We start from the raw sequence: 18,264 nt of genomic DNA, 5'->3' as shown, positions 1-18,264 counted from the left end.
CAAGTCTTCAGGCTTTTAAATTCTGATAAAATCAGGATTCTTCACTGGGTCTTGCCCCAGCTCTGAATTAAACCACTTTAAATGTAATTATGGGACCTGGCCTTACAGCAGGAACATCCATTTAAAAAATTGATTGGTCAGGCTGTTCCACAAGACATTTTATGAGCAAACGATTGCAATGAGGCCAGAACTGTAATTTATAAAGGCAAAAAAGCAGGTAAATACTTTATTAGTGATAATGAGAGGGTTGCCAGCTCACTGAGTCTCTTCTTTCCTTACCAGCTACTTCACCGAGCCGTGGTGCCTGGCCCTGTTCCACGATCGTTTTATTGATCTCAGGAAAGAGTTACGCCAAATCTTAGCCTCCAAGGAGGTAAGAGTGATTAATGGATATGTGGATTATTCCTTGCAAATTATAAGCAGCTGATAGCTGTTGATCATTTAGACTTTTCCCTACATTCCCATTTTATGGTTTTATTTTTTAAAACAACTGTATCTCATATAAGCAAACTGAGGAGCATGTAAATGCAGACTGTGATATTTCAGGGAAAGTGATTTTATTTAAATCTTTTTATAGGGGGCAAATTTCTTTTTCCTTTTTACAAGGAACTGTATTTTTCTGATCAGCTCAGAGTGCTGGCAGAAAACTGAATCTGAGTTGCATCTACTTGCCCTCAAGAATGAAGGTTGCATTCCTTTAGTTTCTGCCTGTGTTTGCCAGCCATTTGCGGAACATGTGTGTGTGTGTTGTTTTAAAGATGTACAGGGAAGCCATCCAGTGTGCCTCAAAAGCACACTCCTTTTATAACCAGAACTTCCTTCTCAAAATACTGCAGAATTAACTGGACATCAGGCTGCATAGCCCAAGGGCTCTGTGCTCAGCATGAAATTTGACTCTGCAGTATAAATAATGAGGTATTTGTGAAACTTTAAGTTAAAATATTTCTTTCAATACGAGAGTCTCTAGCAGAACTGTGGAACGTTAACAGCTGTGCTCAGTGCGTGGTTGAATCTCCAACCTGGCTCTACCCCGCTTCACTCAGCCAAGGGGCTGGGGCCTGGGTTAGCTTCCACCTCCTTTTACCATCTATACGGGCAGCTCCCACGTCTCCATTGTCACTTCTACCTGGGAGCGCCCACACGCCTTATTGCACGGCAGCGCTAGAGAGCACACACCCCGTTCCCAGTGTGCTCCCCACTTAATCCCAGCTCTTGCTGTGATTTAAGGAGGGTAGAGGAGCCACTGTTATCATCTTGACTTTCCCAGTGAAGAAACTGACGTTTAGAGGGGTGGGGATTTTTGGGGTTTTTTTGTTTGTTTGTTTTGTTTTGTTTTTGAGACAGAGTCTCCCTCTGTTGTGCAGGCTGGAATGCAATGGCACGATCTCAGCTCATTGCAACCTCTGCCTCTCAGGTTCAAGCGATTCTCCTGCGTCAGCCTCCCAAGTAGCTGGGATTACAGGCACCCACCACCATGCCCAGCTAATTTTTATATTTTTGGAGAGACAGGGTTTCACCATATTGGCCAGGCTGGTCTTGAACTCCCGACCTCAGGTGATCCACCCACCTCGGCCTCCCCAAATGCTGGAATTACAGGCATGAGCCACTGCGCCCGACCAGCTTAGAGATTTTAAATCAGCTCCATGGTGACACAGCAAGCTTCACATTCCAGGGTGTCTCACCCCAAAGATGGGAACATGGTTACTGAACCATACGGAGCCGAAGTGGGTATCCTGGGACCTTCTCCTCAGTGCCCCCACTTTCAGTTTCACTCCCAGGGTCCGGCTGGGAAATGTAAATCATTTCCTAATCTGAAGCAGGCTTAGATTGGGAAACCCAGGTTTAAAGTTCAAACCAAACAGCAGTGACTTGGGATCCAGCAGTTAAATGCAACTGAGGAAAGTGGAGGGCTGGGTGGCTGAATGCCCAGGTCAGAGGCTGCTGAAGGCGTGCATGTGCTGATGGAATCCATAAAAGGCACTGCAGGCCAAACAGGGCCCTGCACTTCATCCAGGGCTGCAGGAGGCCAACCTAAGTGGAAACCTGAACCCGAGTTGTAAACCTGGGGCTCACTGAATGTTCAGCTCCTGAGACACCTTCCTTCCTCGCAGAATGTCATCTGTAGCTTCCAACTGCCCCTACAGTAAACGGCCCTTCGTTTCCAAGTGATCCCATCAAAACTCTGTGCCTCCGTCTTTCTTAACCCCAGAGTTGAGCTCTTCAGTTAACATTGTGCACAAAGCCGGTGGGTTTTAGTCTTAAAGCTTAAAAGGGAAGTCACGGAAACTGTCAAGCCCAAGGCATCCACCACTTTTCATACAACTCACTGAGATACCCTCAAACTTTGACCTGTGTAGAGATATTTGCTGTGGACCCGTTTGCTATGAATGAACTCAGTGTGGACAGCAGGCCCAGGCAGCAGATCAGAAGTGGCCACAGACATTTGCCCAAGACACACACTAAAGGCCCTCCAGCCATTCTTGTGGGTCTTGTAGATTTCCAGAAAATGAAACCTCTGGAAGAAAAATACCACCATTGGAGGACTGTTTTATTTTCAGCATTTCGTTTGTCAAGTGGGAAAGGCCACAGGAAGTGGTGATGGGTAGAGTGGTGTCTGCCTCGCTCAGCTGGACTACGCAATGTGGCCTCGGCCAGACCCCCCCATTCCTGCAGAAATGGGGCCAGCCGTTCCCACCTCAGAGAGCTGTGGAGGAGTAGCAGAGGGGAAATGTGCGATGGCACAGAAGAGGGGTCCAGGGAGTGCCAGCCACCGTGAGCAGCCACAGAGGTGACAGTGGAGACGGGCTGCTGGGGAAATGACTGCCACATGAGCAGATATGCGGGAATTTCACCGAAGAGTTTGGTACTAGGAAAATAAAATAAAGTGAATAGCCTGCACTAAAGAATAATAGTAATTTTTCTCAGATATTGAAATGAGGTACAAATGGCCAACAGGTATATGAAAAATGCTTAACATCACTAATCGTCAGAGAAATAAAACTCAAAACTGCAGCGAGATATCATCTCACCCCAGTTACAATGGCTTTTATCCAAAAGACAGGCAATAACAAATGCTGGCGAGGATGTGGAGAAAAGGGAGCCCTCGCACACTGTTGGTGGCAGTGAAAATTAATACAGCCACTATGGAGAACAGTTTGGAGGTTCCTCAAAGAGCTAAAAATAGAGCTGCCATACGACCCAGCAATCCCACTGCTGGGTGTATATCCAAAAGAAAGGAAATCAGTATATCGAAGGGATACCTACACACTCATGTTTATCGCAGCACTACTCACAATAGCCAAGGTAGGGGATTAACCTAAGCATCCAACAAATGAATGGATTAAAAAAAATGTGGTCTATATAGACAATGGAATATTACCCAGCCATAAAAATAAGGAAATCCTGTCATTTGCAACAACATGGATGGAACTGGAGGACATTATGCTAAGTAAAATATCCCAGACACAGAAAGACAAATATTGTATGTTCTCACACATGTGTGGAAGCTTAAAAAAAAATTGAACTCTTGGAGATAGTAGAATGATGGGCACCAGAGGCTGTGAAGGGTGGCAAGGAGAGGGTGGATAAAGCGGGGATGGTTAATGAGTACAAAAATACAGTTAGATAGGATGAATAAGATCTAGTATTTGGTAACACAATAGGGTGACTATAGTTAACACTAATTTATTTTATGTTCTAAGATAACTAAAAGAGTGGAATTGGAATGTTTCTAACACAAAGAAATGGTAAATGCTTGAGGTGACGGATACTCCATTTACCCTGATTTGATCATTACACATTGTATGCCTGTATCAAAATATCACATGTACTCCATAAATATATGCAATTATTATGTACTCATAATAATTAAAATTAAAATTTTTAAAAATATTCAAATGATGTAACCCATTTTATTTCACTTTCTACCTTGTCTTCTGGGAAGTACAGAAGTTCAATCCCATTAACTATGATATCCTAGAGCTTGGTATATCAATTTTCTTCTCTTTCCACATGTAAAGAAAGTAAGAAAAGACTATTACCTATCTATTATCTATGAATGTTGTTAGAAGTCATCTGTTATGAAGATTAGAATCATTATAACATGGGCCGGGTGCAGTGGCTCATGCTTGTAATCCCAGAGTGTAAAGCACTCTGGGAGGATGAGGCAGGTGGGTCACCTGAGGTCAGCAGTTCGAGACTAGCCTGGCCTACATGGTGAAATCCAATCTCTACTAAAAATACAAAAAATTGTTCAGGCATGGTGGCAGGTGCCTATAATCCCAGCTACTCGGGAGACTGAGGCAGGAGCCTCTCTTGAACTCAGGAGGCGGAGGTTGCAGTGTGCTGAGATGCGCCACTTCAGTCCAGCCTGGGAGACAAGAGTGAAACTCCGTGGCTCACGCCTGTAATCCTAGCACTTTGGGAGGCCGAGGCAGGTGGATCGCCTGAGGTCAGGGGTTCGAGACCAGTCTGGCCAACATGGTGAAACCCCGTCTCTACTAAAAATACAAAAATTAGCTGGGCATGGTGGCAGATGGCTGTAGTCCCAGCAACTCGGGAGGCTGAGGCAGGAGAATTGCTTGAACCTGGGAGGTGGAGTTTGCAGTGAGCCCAGATTGTACCATTGCACTGCAGCCTGGGTGACAAGAGCAAAACTCCGTCTCAAAAAAAAAAAAAGAATATAACATTTATTTTTAAAAAGCAAACTCATTCCAAGATATCGTGAATGCTCTTGTGGAGGTAAAGAGAGGAACACTGGCACTGCATTATTTAGCTGCAGGCAAAGCCACAGCATCACTGACCAAGGTGAAATTTTATTCAGTCAAAATGATCCTTCAAAATCCTTTAGGAAAGATATAACAATTCTAACCATATATTCACTTAACAAAAGAACCCCAAAATACATGAATAAAAGCAGAATTGAAAGAAGAAATAGTTCTAAAATAATAATGCAGACTTCTGTATCTTACTTTCAATAATGACTAGAACAACCAGATAGAAAATCAATAAGGAAATAGATGACTTCAATAGCACTATAAGCCAAGTGGACCCAACAGTCATGGATGAAATTCTCTGTTCAACAGTAGAATGCACATTCTTCTCAAGTGCACACAAAACATTCTCCAGGATAGGCCATATGTTAGGCCACAAAACAAGTGCCAATACATTTTAACAGATTAAAATCATACAAAGTATATTTTCCAACCACAATGGAATGAAGCTGGAAATCAGTAACAGAAGGAAGATTGGAAAAATTCACAAATTTGTGGAAGTTAAATAACACATTCTTAAGCAACCAGTGCATCATAAAAGAAATAAAAAAGGGATATTAGAAATGCTTATAGATGAATGAAAACTAAGATACAACATACCAACATTTATGAGATCCAAAGAAAACAGAATTTAAAGCTATAAGTGCCTACATAAAAAGAACTCAAATCAGGAACCTGATTTTATAACTTGAGGAACTAGGAAAAGAAAACCAAACTAAGCCTAATGCCAGCAGAAGAAAAGAAATAATAAGGATTAGAACAGAGATAAATGAAATAGAGAATAAGAAAATAGAGAAAATCAATAAAACCAAAAGTTAGTTCTTTGAAAAGATCAACCAAATTGATAAACCTTTAGCTAGACTGACTAAGAAAAAAGACTCAGATTACTAAAGTCGAAATAGAAGTGGGGACGTTACTGTCAACCTTACAGAAATAAAAAAGGATTATGAGAAAACGCCATGAATAATTATTTGCCAACCAATTACATAACCTAGATGAAATGGACAAATTATTAGAAATGAACAAACTAAGCTGGGCGCAGTGGCTCACGGCTGTAATCTCAGCACTTTGGGAGGCCAAGGTGGGCCGATCATGAGGTCAGGAGTTCGAGATCAATCTGACCAACATGGTGAAACCCCGTCTCTACTAACAATACAAAAATTAGCCCAGCATGGTGGCACTTGCCTGTAACCCCAGCTACTCAGGAGGCTGAGGCAGGAGAATCACTTGAACCTGGGAGGCGGAGGTTTCAATGAGCCGAAATCATGCCATTGCACTCCAGCCTGGGCGACAAAGCAAGACTCTGTCTCAAAAAAAAAAAAAAAGAAATGAACAAACTAAAAACTGACACAAGAAGAAATAGAAAATCTCAACAGAGCTATAACAAGTAAAGACCTTGAATTGATAATCAAAAACCTCACACAAAGAAAAGCCCAAGACCAGATGGCTTCGCTACTGAATTCTATCAAACATTTAAAGAATTAACAACAATTCTCTTGAACTCTTCCAAAAAACAGAAGAGGTTGGAACTATTCAGTGAGATCAGCATTACCCTAATACCAAAGCTAGACAAAGACACTGCAAGAAAAGAAAACTTACAGACCAACACCCCTTTTAAATTTAGAAGCAAAAATAGCCAGCAGATTATTAGCAAACCAAATCCAGCAGCATATTAAAGGACTAAACACCCAGCTAGTGAGATTTACCCCAGGAACGTAAGGGTAGTTCAACATATAAAAATGAATCAATGTAATACACCACTTTAATAGAACAAAGGGGAGGCTCGGCGCAGTGGGTCATGCCTATAATCCCAGCACTTTGGAAGGCCAAGGCGAGCAGATCATTTGAGATCAGGAGTTTGAGACCAGCCTGACCAAGATGATGAAACCCTGTCTCTAGTAAAAATACAAAAAAAATTAGCCAAGCATGGTGGCACACACCTGTAATCTCAGCCACTCACAAGGCTGAGGCAGGAGAATCTCTTGAACCCCGCAGGTAAAGGTTGCAGTGAGCCAAGATTGGGCCACTGCACTCTAGCCTGGGCAATAGAGTGAGACTCCATAAAAAAAAAAAAAAAAAAAAAAGAACAAAGGGGAAAAAACCACTATCATCTCAATTGGTGCAGAAAAAGCATTTGACAAAAAAAAACTGTCAATAGAAGGGAATGTCTCCAATCTGATAAAGGATGTATATGAAAAACCCACAGATAACATCACACTCAATAATGAATTGCTGAAACCTGAATTCTTATCCCTGAGATCTGGAATAAGACAAGGATGCCTGCTTTCACCACTTATATTCAGCACGGTTTTGGAAGTTCTAGCCAGAGCAATCAGGCAAGAAAAAGGTATAAAAGACATCCACATTGGAAAGGAAGAAGTAAAACTATCTCCATTCTCAGGTGATGTGATCCTAAAGAATCCAAAAAATAACTATTAGAGCTAAGAAATGAAATCAGCAAAGTTGCAGAATATGAAATCAACACACAATAATCCATTGTCTGCATTAGCAGTTGTATTAATCTGTTTGCATTGCTTTAGAAGAACACCTGAGACTGGGTAATTTATAAAGAAAAGAGATTTGGCTCACGGTTCTGCAGGCTGTACATGAAGTACATGTACTGGCATCTGCTTCTGGTGAGGGCCTCAGGAAATTTCCAATCATGATGGAAGGTGAAGGGGGGAGACAGTGTATCACATGGCAAGAGAGGGAGCAAAAGAGAGAGGGAAGTGGTGCCAGGTTCTTTTAAACAACCAGATCTAGCGTGAACTCAGAGTGAGAACTCACTCATTACCACGAGGACAGTAGCAAGCCATTCATGAGGGATCCTCCCCAAGACCCAAACACCTCTTCCAGATCCCACTTCCAGCATTGGGGATCCCATTTCAGCATGAGAGTTGAAGGGGACAAAACATCCAAACCATATTAGCAGTTAATAATTTGAAAATGAAATTAAGAAAACAATTATAATAGCATTAAAAAGAATAAAATACTTGGGAATAAATTTAACCAAAATAGGGCAAGGCTTATACACTGAAAACTACAAAACATTTTTGAAAGAAGTGAATGACTACCTAAATAAATGGGACAACATCTGTGTTCATGCATTTGAAGACTTTATACTGTTAGGATGGCAATACCACCCAAAACAATCTACAATTCAGTACAATCCTATCAAAATTCCAAGGGCATTTTTAAAAAGAAATGCAAGTCCTAAGTTCCTATGGAAATGGAAGGGACTCCAAATAGCCAAAACTATCTTGGAGGAAAAAAGGAACAAAGTTGAAGAACTCACATTTTCTTACTACAAAGCCACAGTAACCAAGACAGTGTGGTACTTGCATGAGAATAGATCTACAGATCAATTGAATAAAATTCAGAGTCCAGAAGTAAACCTATTTACATGAAAATATGTTCAGCATCAATAATTATTAGGGAAATGCAAATCAGAACCATAATGAGATAGCACTTTACATCCACTAGGATGGCTATAATACAAAACAAGGGGGGAAATAGTAAGGATGTAGGGAAAATGGGAACTGAATTGCTGGTGGGAATGTAAAATTACACCTGCTATAGAAAATGTTTTGATGGTTCCTCAAAAAGTTACACACAGAATTACCATATGACTCAGCAATTGCACTTCTAAATATATATCCAACAGAACTGAGGCCGGAAGTGGTGGCTAACACCTGTAATCCCAGCACTGTGGGAGGCTGAGGTGGGCAGATCTGAGGTCAGGAGTTCAAGACCAGCCTGGCCAATGTAATGAAACCACATCTCTACTAAAAATACAAAACTTAGCCGGACGTGGTGGTGCACACCAGTAGTCCTACCTACTCAGGAGGCTGGGGCAGGAGAATTGCTTGAACCCAGGACGTAGATGTTGCAATAAGCTGAGATCACATCACTTTACTCCAACCTGGGTGACAGAACAAGACTCCTTCTCAAAAAAACAAAAGAAACAAACAAAGAATTGAATGAGGTATTCTAATGATCGCTTGTACAAGAATCTTCAAAGCAGCACTGGTTAGAATAGCCAGAAGGAGGAAACAACCCAAATCTCCATCAACATATCAACGGATAAACAAATGTGGTCTAGCCACACAATGGAATAGTATTCAGCCATGAAGAGAAATGAGGTACTGATACAAAGCACATGAACCTCAAAACATTATGCTAGAAGGCAGAGAAAGCATTTGATAAAATTTGCATCCTTTCATGATTAAAAAAAAAAAAACCTCTCAACAATCAGGTATAAAAGGAATGTTCCTGAACACAATAAAGGCCGGGGACAAGCCCACAGCTAACATCATTCTCAGTGGTGAAAAGTTGAAAGCTTTTCCTCTAAGATCAGGAACAAGACAAGGATGCCCACTCTTGCCACTTCTATTAATCATAGGACTAGAAGTCCTAGCCAGAGCAATTAGGGAAAAAGAAGAAGTAAAAAGCAGCCAGCTAGGACAGGAAGAGGTGAAATTGTCTCTGTTTGCTGATGACGTGATCTTATATACATAAAATCCTTAAACACTCCACAAAAAAAAAAACTGGTAGAACTGGTAAGTGAGTTCAGTAAAGTTGCAGGATACAAAACCAACATACAAAAGTCAGTAGTGTTGGCTAGACACGGTGGCTCACACCTGTAATCCCAGCACCTTGGGAGGCCAAGGCAGCCGGATCACCTGAGGTCGGGAGTTCAAGACCAGCCTGGCCAACGTGGTGAAACCCCATCTCTACTAAAAATAAAAAAAATTAGCCAGACATGGTGGCAGGTACCTGTAATCCCAACTACTCAGGAGGCTGAGGCAGGACAATCTCTTGAACCCAGGAGGCGGAGGTTGCAGTGAGCCAAAATCATGCCACTGTACTCTAGTCTGAGTGAGATTCCGTCTAGAAAAAAATAATAATAATGTTGATATACACTAACAATAAACTATCTGAAAAAGAAATTAAGAAAGCAATTCCATTTACAAAGCATAAAAAAATACTTAGGAGTTTTTAACCAAGGAGTTAAAAGATCTGTATAATGAGAGCTATAAAACATTGATGAAAAATATTGAAGCCAACACAAATAAATGGAAAGATATCATGTGTTCATGGATTAGAAGAATTCATATTGTTAAAATGTCCATACTACCCAAAGCAATCTGCAGATTCAATGCAATTCCTATCAAAATGCCAATGTCATTTTTCACAGAAACAGAAAAGACAATCTTAAAAATCATATGGAACCACAAAAGACCCACAAATAGCCAATACAATCTTGAGAAAAAACAAACAAACAAAAACTGGAGGCATAACACTACCTGATCTCAAAGTATATTTCAAAACTATAGTAATCAAAACAGCATGTGTATTAGTCCATTTTCACACTGTTATAAAGAACTGAGACTGAGTAATTTATGAAGGAAAGAGATTTAATTGACTCACAGTTCCATATGGCCAGGGAAGCCTCAGGAAACTTACAATCATGGTGGAAGGGGAAGCAAGCACCTTCTTCACAAGGTGGCAGGAGCATGAGAAGAGCAAAGGAGGAACTTCCAAACACTTATAACCATCAGATCTCATGAGAACTCACTCACTATCAGGAGAACAGCATAGTTCTCAGCATAGTTCGCCCCCATGATCCAAACACCTCTGTCATTTGACAGACACATGGGGATTACAAATCGAAATGAGATTTGGGTGGGGACACAGAGCCAAACCATATCAGCATGGTACTGCCATAAAAACAGATAAATGTACCAGTGGGACAGGATACAAAGTCATAAATAAACCTACACATTTACAGTCAATTGATTTTTGACAGAAGTGGCAAGAACATACAATGGGGAAAGGACAGTCCCTTCAATAAATGGTATTAGAAAAACTGGATATCTACATGCAGAAGAATGAAATTGGACTCTTCTCTCAGCCCATACAGAAAAATCAATTCAAAATGGAGTGAAGACTTAAACATAAGACCGGAAACTGTATAACTTCTAGAAGAAAACATAGGAGAAATAGTTCTTGACATTGGTCTCAGAAAGGATTTTTTTGGATGTGACACCAAAAGCACAGGCAACAAAAGCAAAAACAGACAAGTGGGTCTACATCAAATGTAAAAGCGTCTGCACAGCAAAGAAAACAACAGAGCGAAGAGACAGCTCACAGACTGGGAGAAAATATTTCCAAATCATACATCTGATTTGATGTATGATCTCCAATTTTAGCTAATATCCAAAATATATAGGGAACTCACACAACTCACTGACAGGAAAACAAATGGCCTGATATAAACACAAGCAAAGGACCTGAATAGACACTTCTCAAAAGAATACATGTGGTAGGTCCTCAAATAACATCCTTTCATTGTAACATTGATGAGGAAAAGAAAGTCATTCCTGGGCCACTGTCTGTGGAGTTTGCATGTTCTGCCCATGTTTGTGTGCATTGTGGGTTTTCACCAGGTACACTGGAGTTCAAAGATCAGAAAAAAACAAAACACCACGCTAAGTGAAAAGAGCCAGACACAAAAGGTTAATTAGCATGTCTAAATGGTCCCAGTGTGCGTGAGTGTGGGTGCGGATGTGGGTGGGAATGTACCCTGTGATGGGAAGGGTCCTGTTCATCATGGGTTCCCGCTTTGTGACCTGAGCTGCCAGGATAAGCTGCAGCAACTCACCACCCAGAACTGAAATAATTCGGTAAATAATTACCTTACTTGTTTATGTTAATCTTTCTTAAATGTATTATAGCCCACAATTATTTTAGTGTTTAATATTAGAAGTGTTTTTGATCTTTATTTAGAAGTTTGGTGATGTTTTTGTGACCAGAAATATGCTGTCGGAACTTCACTCTTGTTCTTATCAATTAGCCTATGGTAAAATTTGTTTTGATACATGTTATCTCACATAAAGTTACAGTTTCTAGGACGCTATGAGGACTTACTGTGACCAAAAGATATATTTTAAAAAGGATCAACCTCATGTATCATCAGGGAAATGCAAAATAAAACCACAGTGAGCTACCACCTCACCCTTGTTAGTATGGCTGTTATAGATAAAAGGTTGGCAAGGATGTGGAGAAAAGGGAATTCTTGTTCACTGTTGGTGGTAATGGAGATTGGTTCAGCCATTTTGGAAAACAATGTGGAGGTTCCTCAGAAAACTAAAAATAGAATTACATATGATCCAGCAATCTCACTTTTGGGTATGTATCCAAAAGAAATGAAATCAGGGCCGGGCGCGGTGGCTCAAGCCTGTAATCCCAGCACTTTGGGAGGCCGAGACGGGTGGCTCACGAGGTCAGGAGATCGAGACCATCCTGGCTAACACGGTGAAACCCCGTCTCTACTAAAAAATACAAAAAACTAGCCGGGCGAGGTGGTGGGTGCCTGTAGTCCCAGCTACTCAGGAGGCTGAGGCCGGAGAATGGCATGAACCTGGGAGGCGGAGCTTGCAGTGAACTGAGATCCAGCCACTGCACTCCAGCCTGGGGGACAGAGCGAGACTCCATCTCAAAAAAAAAAAAAAAAAAAAAAACAAAGAAATGAAATCAGTGTATCAAAGAAATATCTGCATTCTTATGCCTGTTGCAGCCTATTCAAAATAGCCAGGACACGAATTGAACCTAAGTGTTCATCAGCAGATGAATGGATAAAGAAATTATGGTATATATGCACAATGGAATACTATTCAGCCTTAAAAAAAGGAAGTTCTGTTCTGTCATTTTCAACAACATGGATGAAACTGGAGGACATTATGCCAAGTACGGCCGGGCACGGTGGCCTGTAACCCCAGCACTTTGGGAGGCCGAGGCAGGTGGATCATTTGAGGTCAGGAGTTCAAGAGCAGCCTTGCCAACATGGTGAAACCTCGTCTCTACTAAAAATACAAAAATTAGCCAGGCGGTAGTGGTGTGCACCTGTAATCCCAGCTACTCGGGAGGCTGAGGCAGGAGAATTGCTTGCACCCAGGAGGCAGAGGTTGTGGTGAGCCGAGATCGTCCCGCTGCACTCCAGTCTGGGCAACAGAGTGAGACCTTGTCTTAAAAAAAAAAAAAATCAGGTACAGAAAGACAAATACTGCATGATCTCACTTACATGTGGAATCTAAAGAAGTTGAATTCATAAGGGTAATGAGGGGAGGAAGGGGTGGTCACACTGTGTGAAGGGAGATGGTCACACTACTGAGAGGAGGTAGTCACACTGAGAGGGGAGGCATTCACACTATGAGAGAAAAAGTGATCACATTGTGTGAGGGGAAGTGGTCACACTGAGGGGAGGTGGTCACACTGAGAGAAAAAGTGGTCACGCTGCATGAGGGTAGGTGGTCACACTGAGGGGAGGTGGTCACGCTGAGAGAAAAAGTAATCACATTGTGAAAGGGGAGGTGGTCACACTGAGAGGGGAGGTGGTCACACTGAGAGGGGAGGTGGTCACACTGTGAGAGGGGAGATGGTCACATTGAGGGGAGGTGATCATGCTGTGAAAGAAAAAGTAATCACATTGTGAGGGGAGATGGTCACACTGAGAGGGGAGGTGGTCACACTGAGGGGAGGGAGTCATACTGTGAGAGGGGAGGGAGTCACACTGTGAGAGGGGAGGTGGTCACACTGTGTGAGGGGAGGTGGCCACACTGTGAGAGGGGAGGTGGCCACATTGTGAGAGGGGAGATGGTCACACTAAGGGAAGGTAGTCACACTGTGAGGGGAGGTGGTCACACTGTGATGGAGGTGGTCACACTGTGAGAGGGGAGGTAGTCATACTGTGAGAGGGGAGGTGGTCACACTAAGGGAAGGTAGTCACACTGTGAGGGGAGGTGGTCACACTGTGATGGAGGTGGTCACACTGTGAGAGGGGAGGTAGTCATACTGTGAGAGGGGAGGTGGTCACACTGTAAGAGGGGAGGTGGTAACACTGTGAGAGGGGAGGCGGCCACACTGTGAGGGGAGGTGATCACACTGAGAGGAGGTGATCACACTGAGGGGAGGTAGTGACACTGTGAGCAGAGGTGGTCACACTGAGAGGGGAGGTGGTCACACTGAGAAGAGGTAGTCATATTGTGAGTGAGGAGGTGGTCACACTGAGGGGAGGTGGTCACACTGTGAGGGGAGGTGGTCACACTGTGAGAGGAGGTGGTCACACTGAGAAGAGGTGGTCACACTGAGGGGAGGTGGTCATACTGTGAGGGGAGGTGGTCACACTGAGAGGAGGTGGTCACACTGAGGGGAGGTGGTCACAATGAGGGGAGGTGGTCATACTGTGAGTGAGGAGGTGGTCACACTGAGGGGAGGTGGTCATACTGGGAGGGGAGGTGGTCACACTGTGAGGGGTGGTAGTCACACTGAGAGGAGGTGGTCACATTGAGGGGAAATGGTCACACTGAGGGGAGGTGGTCATACTGTGAGTGAGGAGGCAGTCACACTGAGGAGAGGTGGTTATACTGTGAGGGGAGGTGGTCACACTGTGAGGGGTGGTTGTCACACTGAGGGGAGGTGGTCACACTGAGGGGAGGTGGTCATACTGTGAGGGGAGGTAGTCACACTGAGAGGGGTGGTGGTCACACTGAGAGGAGGTGGTTACATTGAGGGGAAGTGGTCACACTGAGGGGACATGGTCACACTGTGAGGGGTGGTAGTCATACTGAGGGGAGGTGGTCACACTGAGGGGAAGTGGTCACACTGAGGAGAGGTGGTCATACTGTGAGGGGAGGTGGTCACACAGTGAAAGAAGATGATCACAGTATGACAGGTCATCCTTCAAGAGGCAAGTGCCCAAAAATCTGTTTATAATCTAGAGCAATATTTGCCTGAAACAAACTTTAAAAGTAATTTTACACTATTTAACCCAGTGTCAGAACAGCAGCATACAATATGAGCTCGAAATCTTGTATAATTTTAATAAGGCAATTGTTTTTGGTTGGTTTGATAGAGTTCTCCAGAAAAATTAAGGAAGAAAGAGCCAACCTCATATACATTGCAGAATATATCCACGAGGCCTTACTGGTGGCACCCAAAGTTTTCAGCACCTCCAGTGTTTAGTTGTGAGAATCAGTTGCTTTTTCCCTATCACTGCCTTTATCCCTCTGGTTTAACTCTGAATTCCTGCAACCCCCACTGACTGCTCTTTCCAATGCATGCATAATCTCCAACACCTTGTTGTGTCTTGCTTAGCCAAGTGGCAATGACTCTATGCCTCCATATAGCTTGAGTCTACTTTTCTATCTATAAGCTCTTATCACTAGTAAGTTAATAATCCAACAAAACCCTGCAAGTAATAATTGCCTTTTCTGTTCAAAACAGAAGGAATTATTGGAAGTTGAAATAAATGTACCATTGGAGTCCACAGACTCTTGATCTACAGTGATGTTCAAGAATCACAGTGTTTGGAAAGCACCCAGCTCAACCCTGGGGGATGTGCTTTCTAGAAGTACCCTACTCTGGAGGGCAGATATGCAGCGGTGAAGCAAATATAGCAGATGTTATCTGTGGAGTCCAGGTGGGGGCGTGCAGGTGCCCACTGGACAATTCTTCAACTTGTCTCTGAAAACGTTTATAATGAAATGTTCGGAAAATCTCTACTACGCTGTACCTGTGTACATCATATGATTCTCAACTTCAAACCACTTTATTCTTTCTAAGCCCTATCTTTTCAAATGTATCAATAACATTTGACTTGACCGTGAATTTATTCTAAGATTTTAAAATCCCATTTCTTGGGAATCATAACCAAGAAAACCATCTAGGACCTTTCAAGTAAAAAGGTTTAATCACTCCTTTTTTTTTTTTTTTTTTTTTTTTTAAAACGGGCAGGGCACAGTGGCTCACGCCTGTAATCCCAGCACTTTGGGAGGCCAAGGCGGGCGGATCACCTGAGGTGGGGAGTTCCAGAGCAGCCTGACCAACAAGGAGAGACCCTGTCTCTATTAAATATACAAAATTAGCCAGGTGTGGTGGGCCACGCCTGTAGTCCCAGCTACTCGGGAGGCCGAGGCAGGAGAATCGCTTGAACCTGGGAGGCGGAGGTTGCAGTGAGCCCAGATCGCGCCATTGCACTCCAGCCTGGGCAACAACAGCGAAATTCCTTCTCAAAAAACAAACAGAAACAACGACGACAACAAAACAAGCATGATGATTTTTATCTGAAAATGAAGGGCTTGAAATTACTAACCTGGATGACTCTTAAGGACGTTATGCTACGTGATATAAGCCAGTCATACAAAAAAAATACTACACAGTTCCACTCATATGAGGTGCCTGTGTAGTCACGTTCACAGTGACAGAGGCGGTTTCCAGGGCCTGGAGGATGGGAGGGTAGGGAACTGCTGTTTAATGGAGACAGTATTTCAGTTGACAAAGATGAAAAAGTCCTGGAGATGGACAGTGGTGAGGGTTACACAGCAATGGGAATGTACTTCATGCCACTGAACTGTACACCTAAAAATTATTAAAATAAGACATTTGATGTTATTGTATACTTTGCCACAATTAAAAATAAATTTTCAAAAGCTAGGAAAAAAGTGACCAGCCTTGCACAGCTGACTACTATCGTTTTCGTTTTCACGAAACTGCCCTGTTACAACTGTGCAGGGTCCAATTAATTTCTGTATCTGGCCTCTTACTGTGTTTTACAGGGGGAAGATCTTCCTTCCATAGAGCAGTTAGCCCATCAGATAGAAGATGAGGAAATAAACCCGACTGAGAAGCCCAGGCAATACCTCAAAAGAGTCTTCGAGGAATCCATCTACAAAACCCTGGTGGAGAGAAGCACTCTGGACTACCTACACTATAATCGCTACCACCTACCCATGTATGCGTGGCCAGGCATCATTTAGTTGTAGGCAGGGTCTCCCCTTTATGGTTTTCATTTATTTAGTTCCTGGAAACTTGCTCTGTAGAAATAGAAAAGTTCTCTGCATCCTGATATGACAGGGAAGCCAGCCCCTGGTGGTTTTGTTCCTTCCTTTCCTTCCCCGACTTATGCCTGTAGTTTTCTATCATCCCAGTAGGTGGCACATGGCCGTGTGCCTCTCTTCTGGGGCAGGCTCGCTTTACAAATCCCAGGCATGTTTCTCTGCAGAATAATCCATTTCGGCAATAAAATGAGATCATACTGTGTAAAACTTGTTTTACCTTGGGTGTGATTCTGTTTGATTTCCTGGAAACTTCTGCTGCCAGTCTTGTTAGTTCTTCACATGTTTACCCAGCAATACTTATGGGTGATAAAAAAGAAAATGTGCCCAGAATGGAAAATCAGTAAACAGAGGATGAGAAATTAAATCTATATAGTCCAACATCAGAAGCAGTGATTGTGTAGGAAAGCGTACATGACCTTTGGAAAGGAGGAGGCTGTATTTCTGTTTCAAACTGCAGATGAGGAGCCTAAAGTCACAGAAAAGTTGGATGCTCAAGGGGTTCACACATAGGTTTTAGATTAGAACATGGTAAGGTGGTAATGGGAAGTTCATCTAAGTTCACTTTCTTTTATCCTTAGCACTGCTGCTTTGCACTGGGGGGAGGGGGAGGGGGTCCCTAGTACATGTCAGCTATAATGTGGATCAGAAACCCTTTTTCTTATAAATAAAGCAAATTAATTGCCCACTAGAAACTGCATGGATTCAGGAACAAGGGGCAACAGCACATAAGATGGTTCTCATTTATTGGGTCTGTCTTAGTAGATAGTGTGACACACTTTTTCACAGCAGGGCTTAACATTGGTTTTTGTGAACAATTCCACTTTTTTGTTCATGTGTTATATTTCAGGTAAATGTTGAGCAAAAATTGGCACAAGATAAGGGATACACAACTATTAGAAGGAAAGTCAGAGCTGGCATTACAGTATTGTATACACATTATCAAACTCTCTGCTGCAAAGTGCCAACTTGTTGGAACTGCAAAGTTATTTGATATTGATATTTCTGCAAAATAAAATTGTTCCAGTATACTGGACTCTTGATTTTCCCAAGGCAGGCAAAAGCAAGCAATAAATGCTCCTAATTCCTTCACATGTGCGTTTTCCACAAATGCATGGGTCACTGTGGGGAGGGCCCAGCATTGGCCATATGGTACACACTATGTCACTTGAATAGGGAACAATTGCTACTGGTCCACACTTCAGAATTCAGACCCAGCACACGTGAAACCATATTTCAGGGACTGGTGAATGAGTCGGCTCAAGCAACTCTCCTCCCCTGTCCCTTTCCCCTGAAAGGACCTGGGTCAAACTCATAAGTAAAAGGAGTAAGTTTCTGTGACAGGTCCTGGAACTCTTGGATGGAGATTAACAGAACAACCTCAGAGGATCAACAGTTATGACTTCTGTGACCAAGTATTAGCATTAAAAAGCCTCTAGTCACATAAAAGTGACCCCAAATGACAATGTCAACCTTAATACAAAATCATGCATAAATGTGACAAGTTTTCCTTTGCCGCCTTTTGAAAAAGGAGTGTTGGAGCTCCATAAGTATCACAGCAGACTCGAAAATATCTAGAATATATTTTCGTCTACAAA

General features: G+C 42.6%; 1 protein-coding gene across 3 annotated transcripts in view; it reads left to right on the top strand.

The window, feature by feature from the left end:
• CFAP61 (cilia and flagella associated protein 61) overlaps positions 1-16,876 on the top strand; it is a 293,282-nt gene extending 276,406 nt beyond the window's left edge. For all 3 annotated transcript variants that reach the window (XM_074004665.1, XM_074004666.1, XM_005568227.4), the window contains exons 26-27: positions 283-373; positions 16,388-16,876. In XM_074004665.1, the coding sequence (XP_073860766.1) occupies positions 283-373; positions 16,388-16,588 (292 nt within the window). In that variant the 3' untranslated portion in view covers positions 16,589-16,876. The remainder of the gene's footprint in view (positions 1-282; positions 374-16,387) is intronic.
• The last annotated feature ends 1,388 nt before the right edge of the window (positions 16,877-18,264 follow it).

The sequence above is a fragment of the Macaca fascicularis genome, chromosome 10 (assembly GCF_037993035.2).
Source record: "Macaca fascicularis isolate 582-1 chromosome 10, T2T-MFA8v1.1".
Taxonomy (NCBI): Eukaryota; Metazoa; Chordata; class Mammalia; order Primates; family Cercopithecidae; genus Macaca; species Macaca fascicularis.
This window is presented reverse-complemented; position numbering and strand designations above follow the sequence as displayed.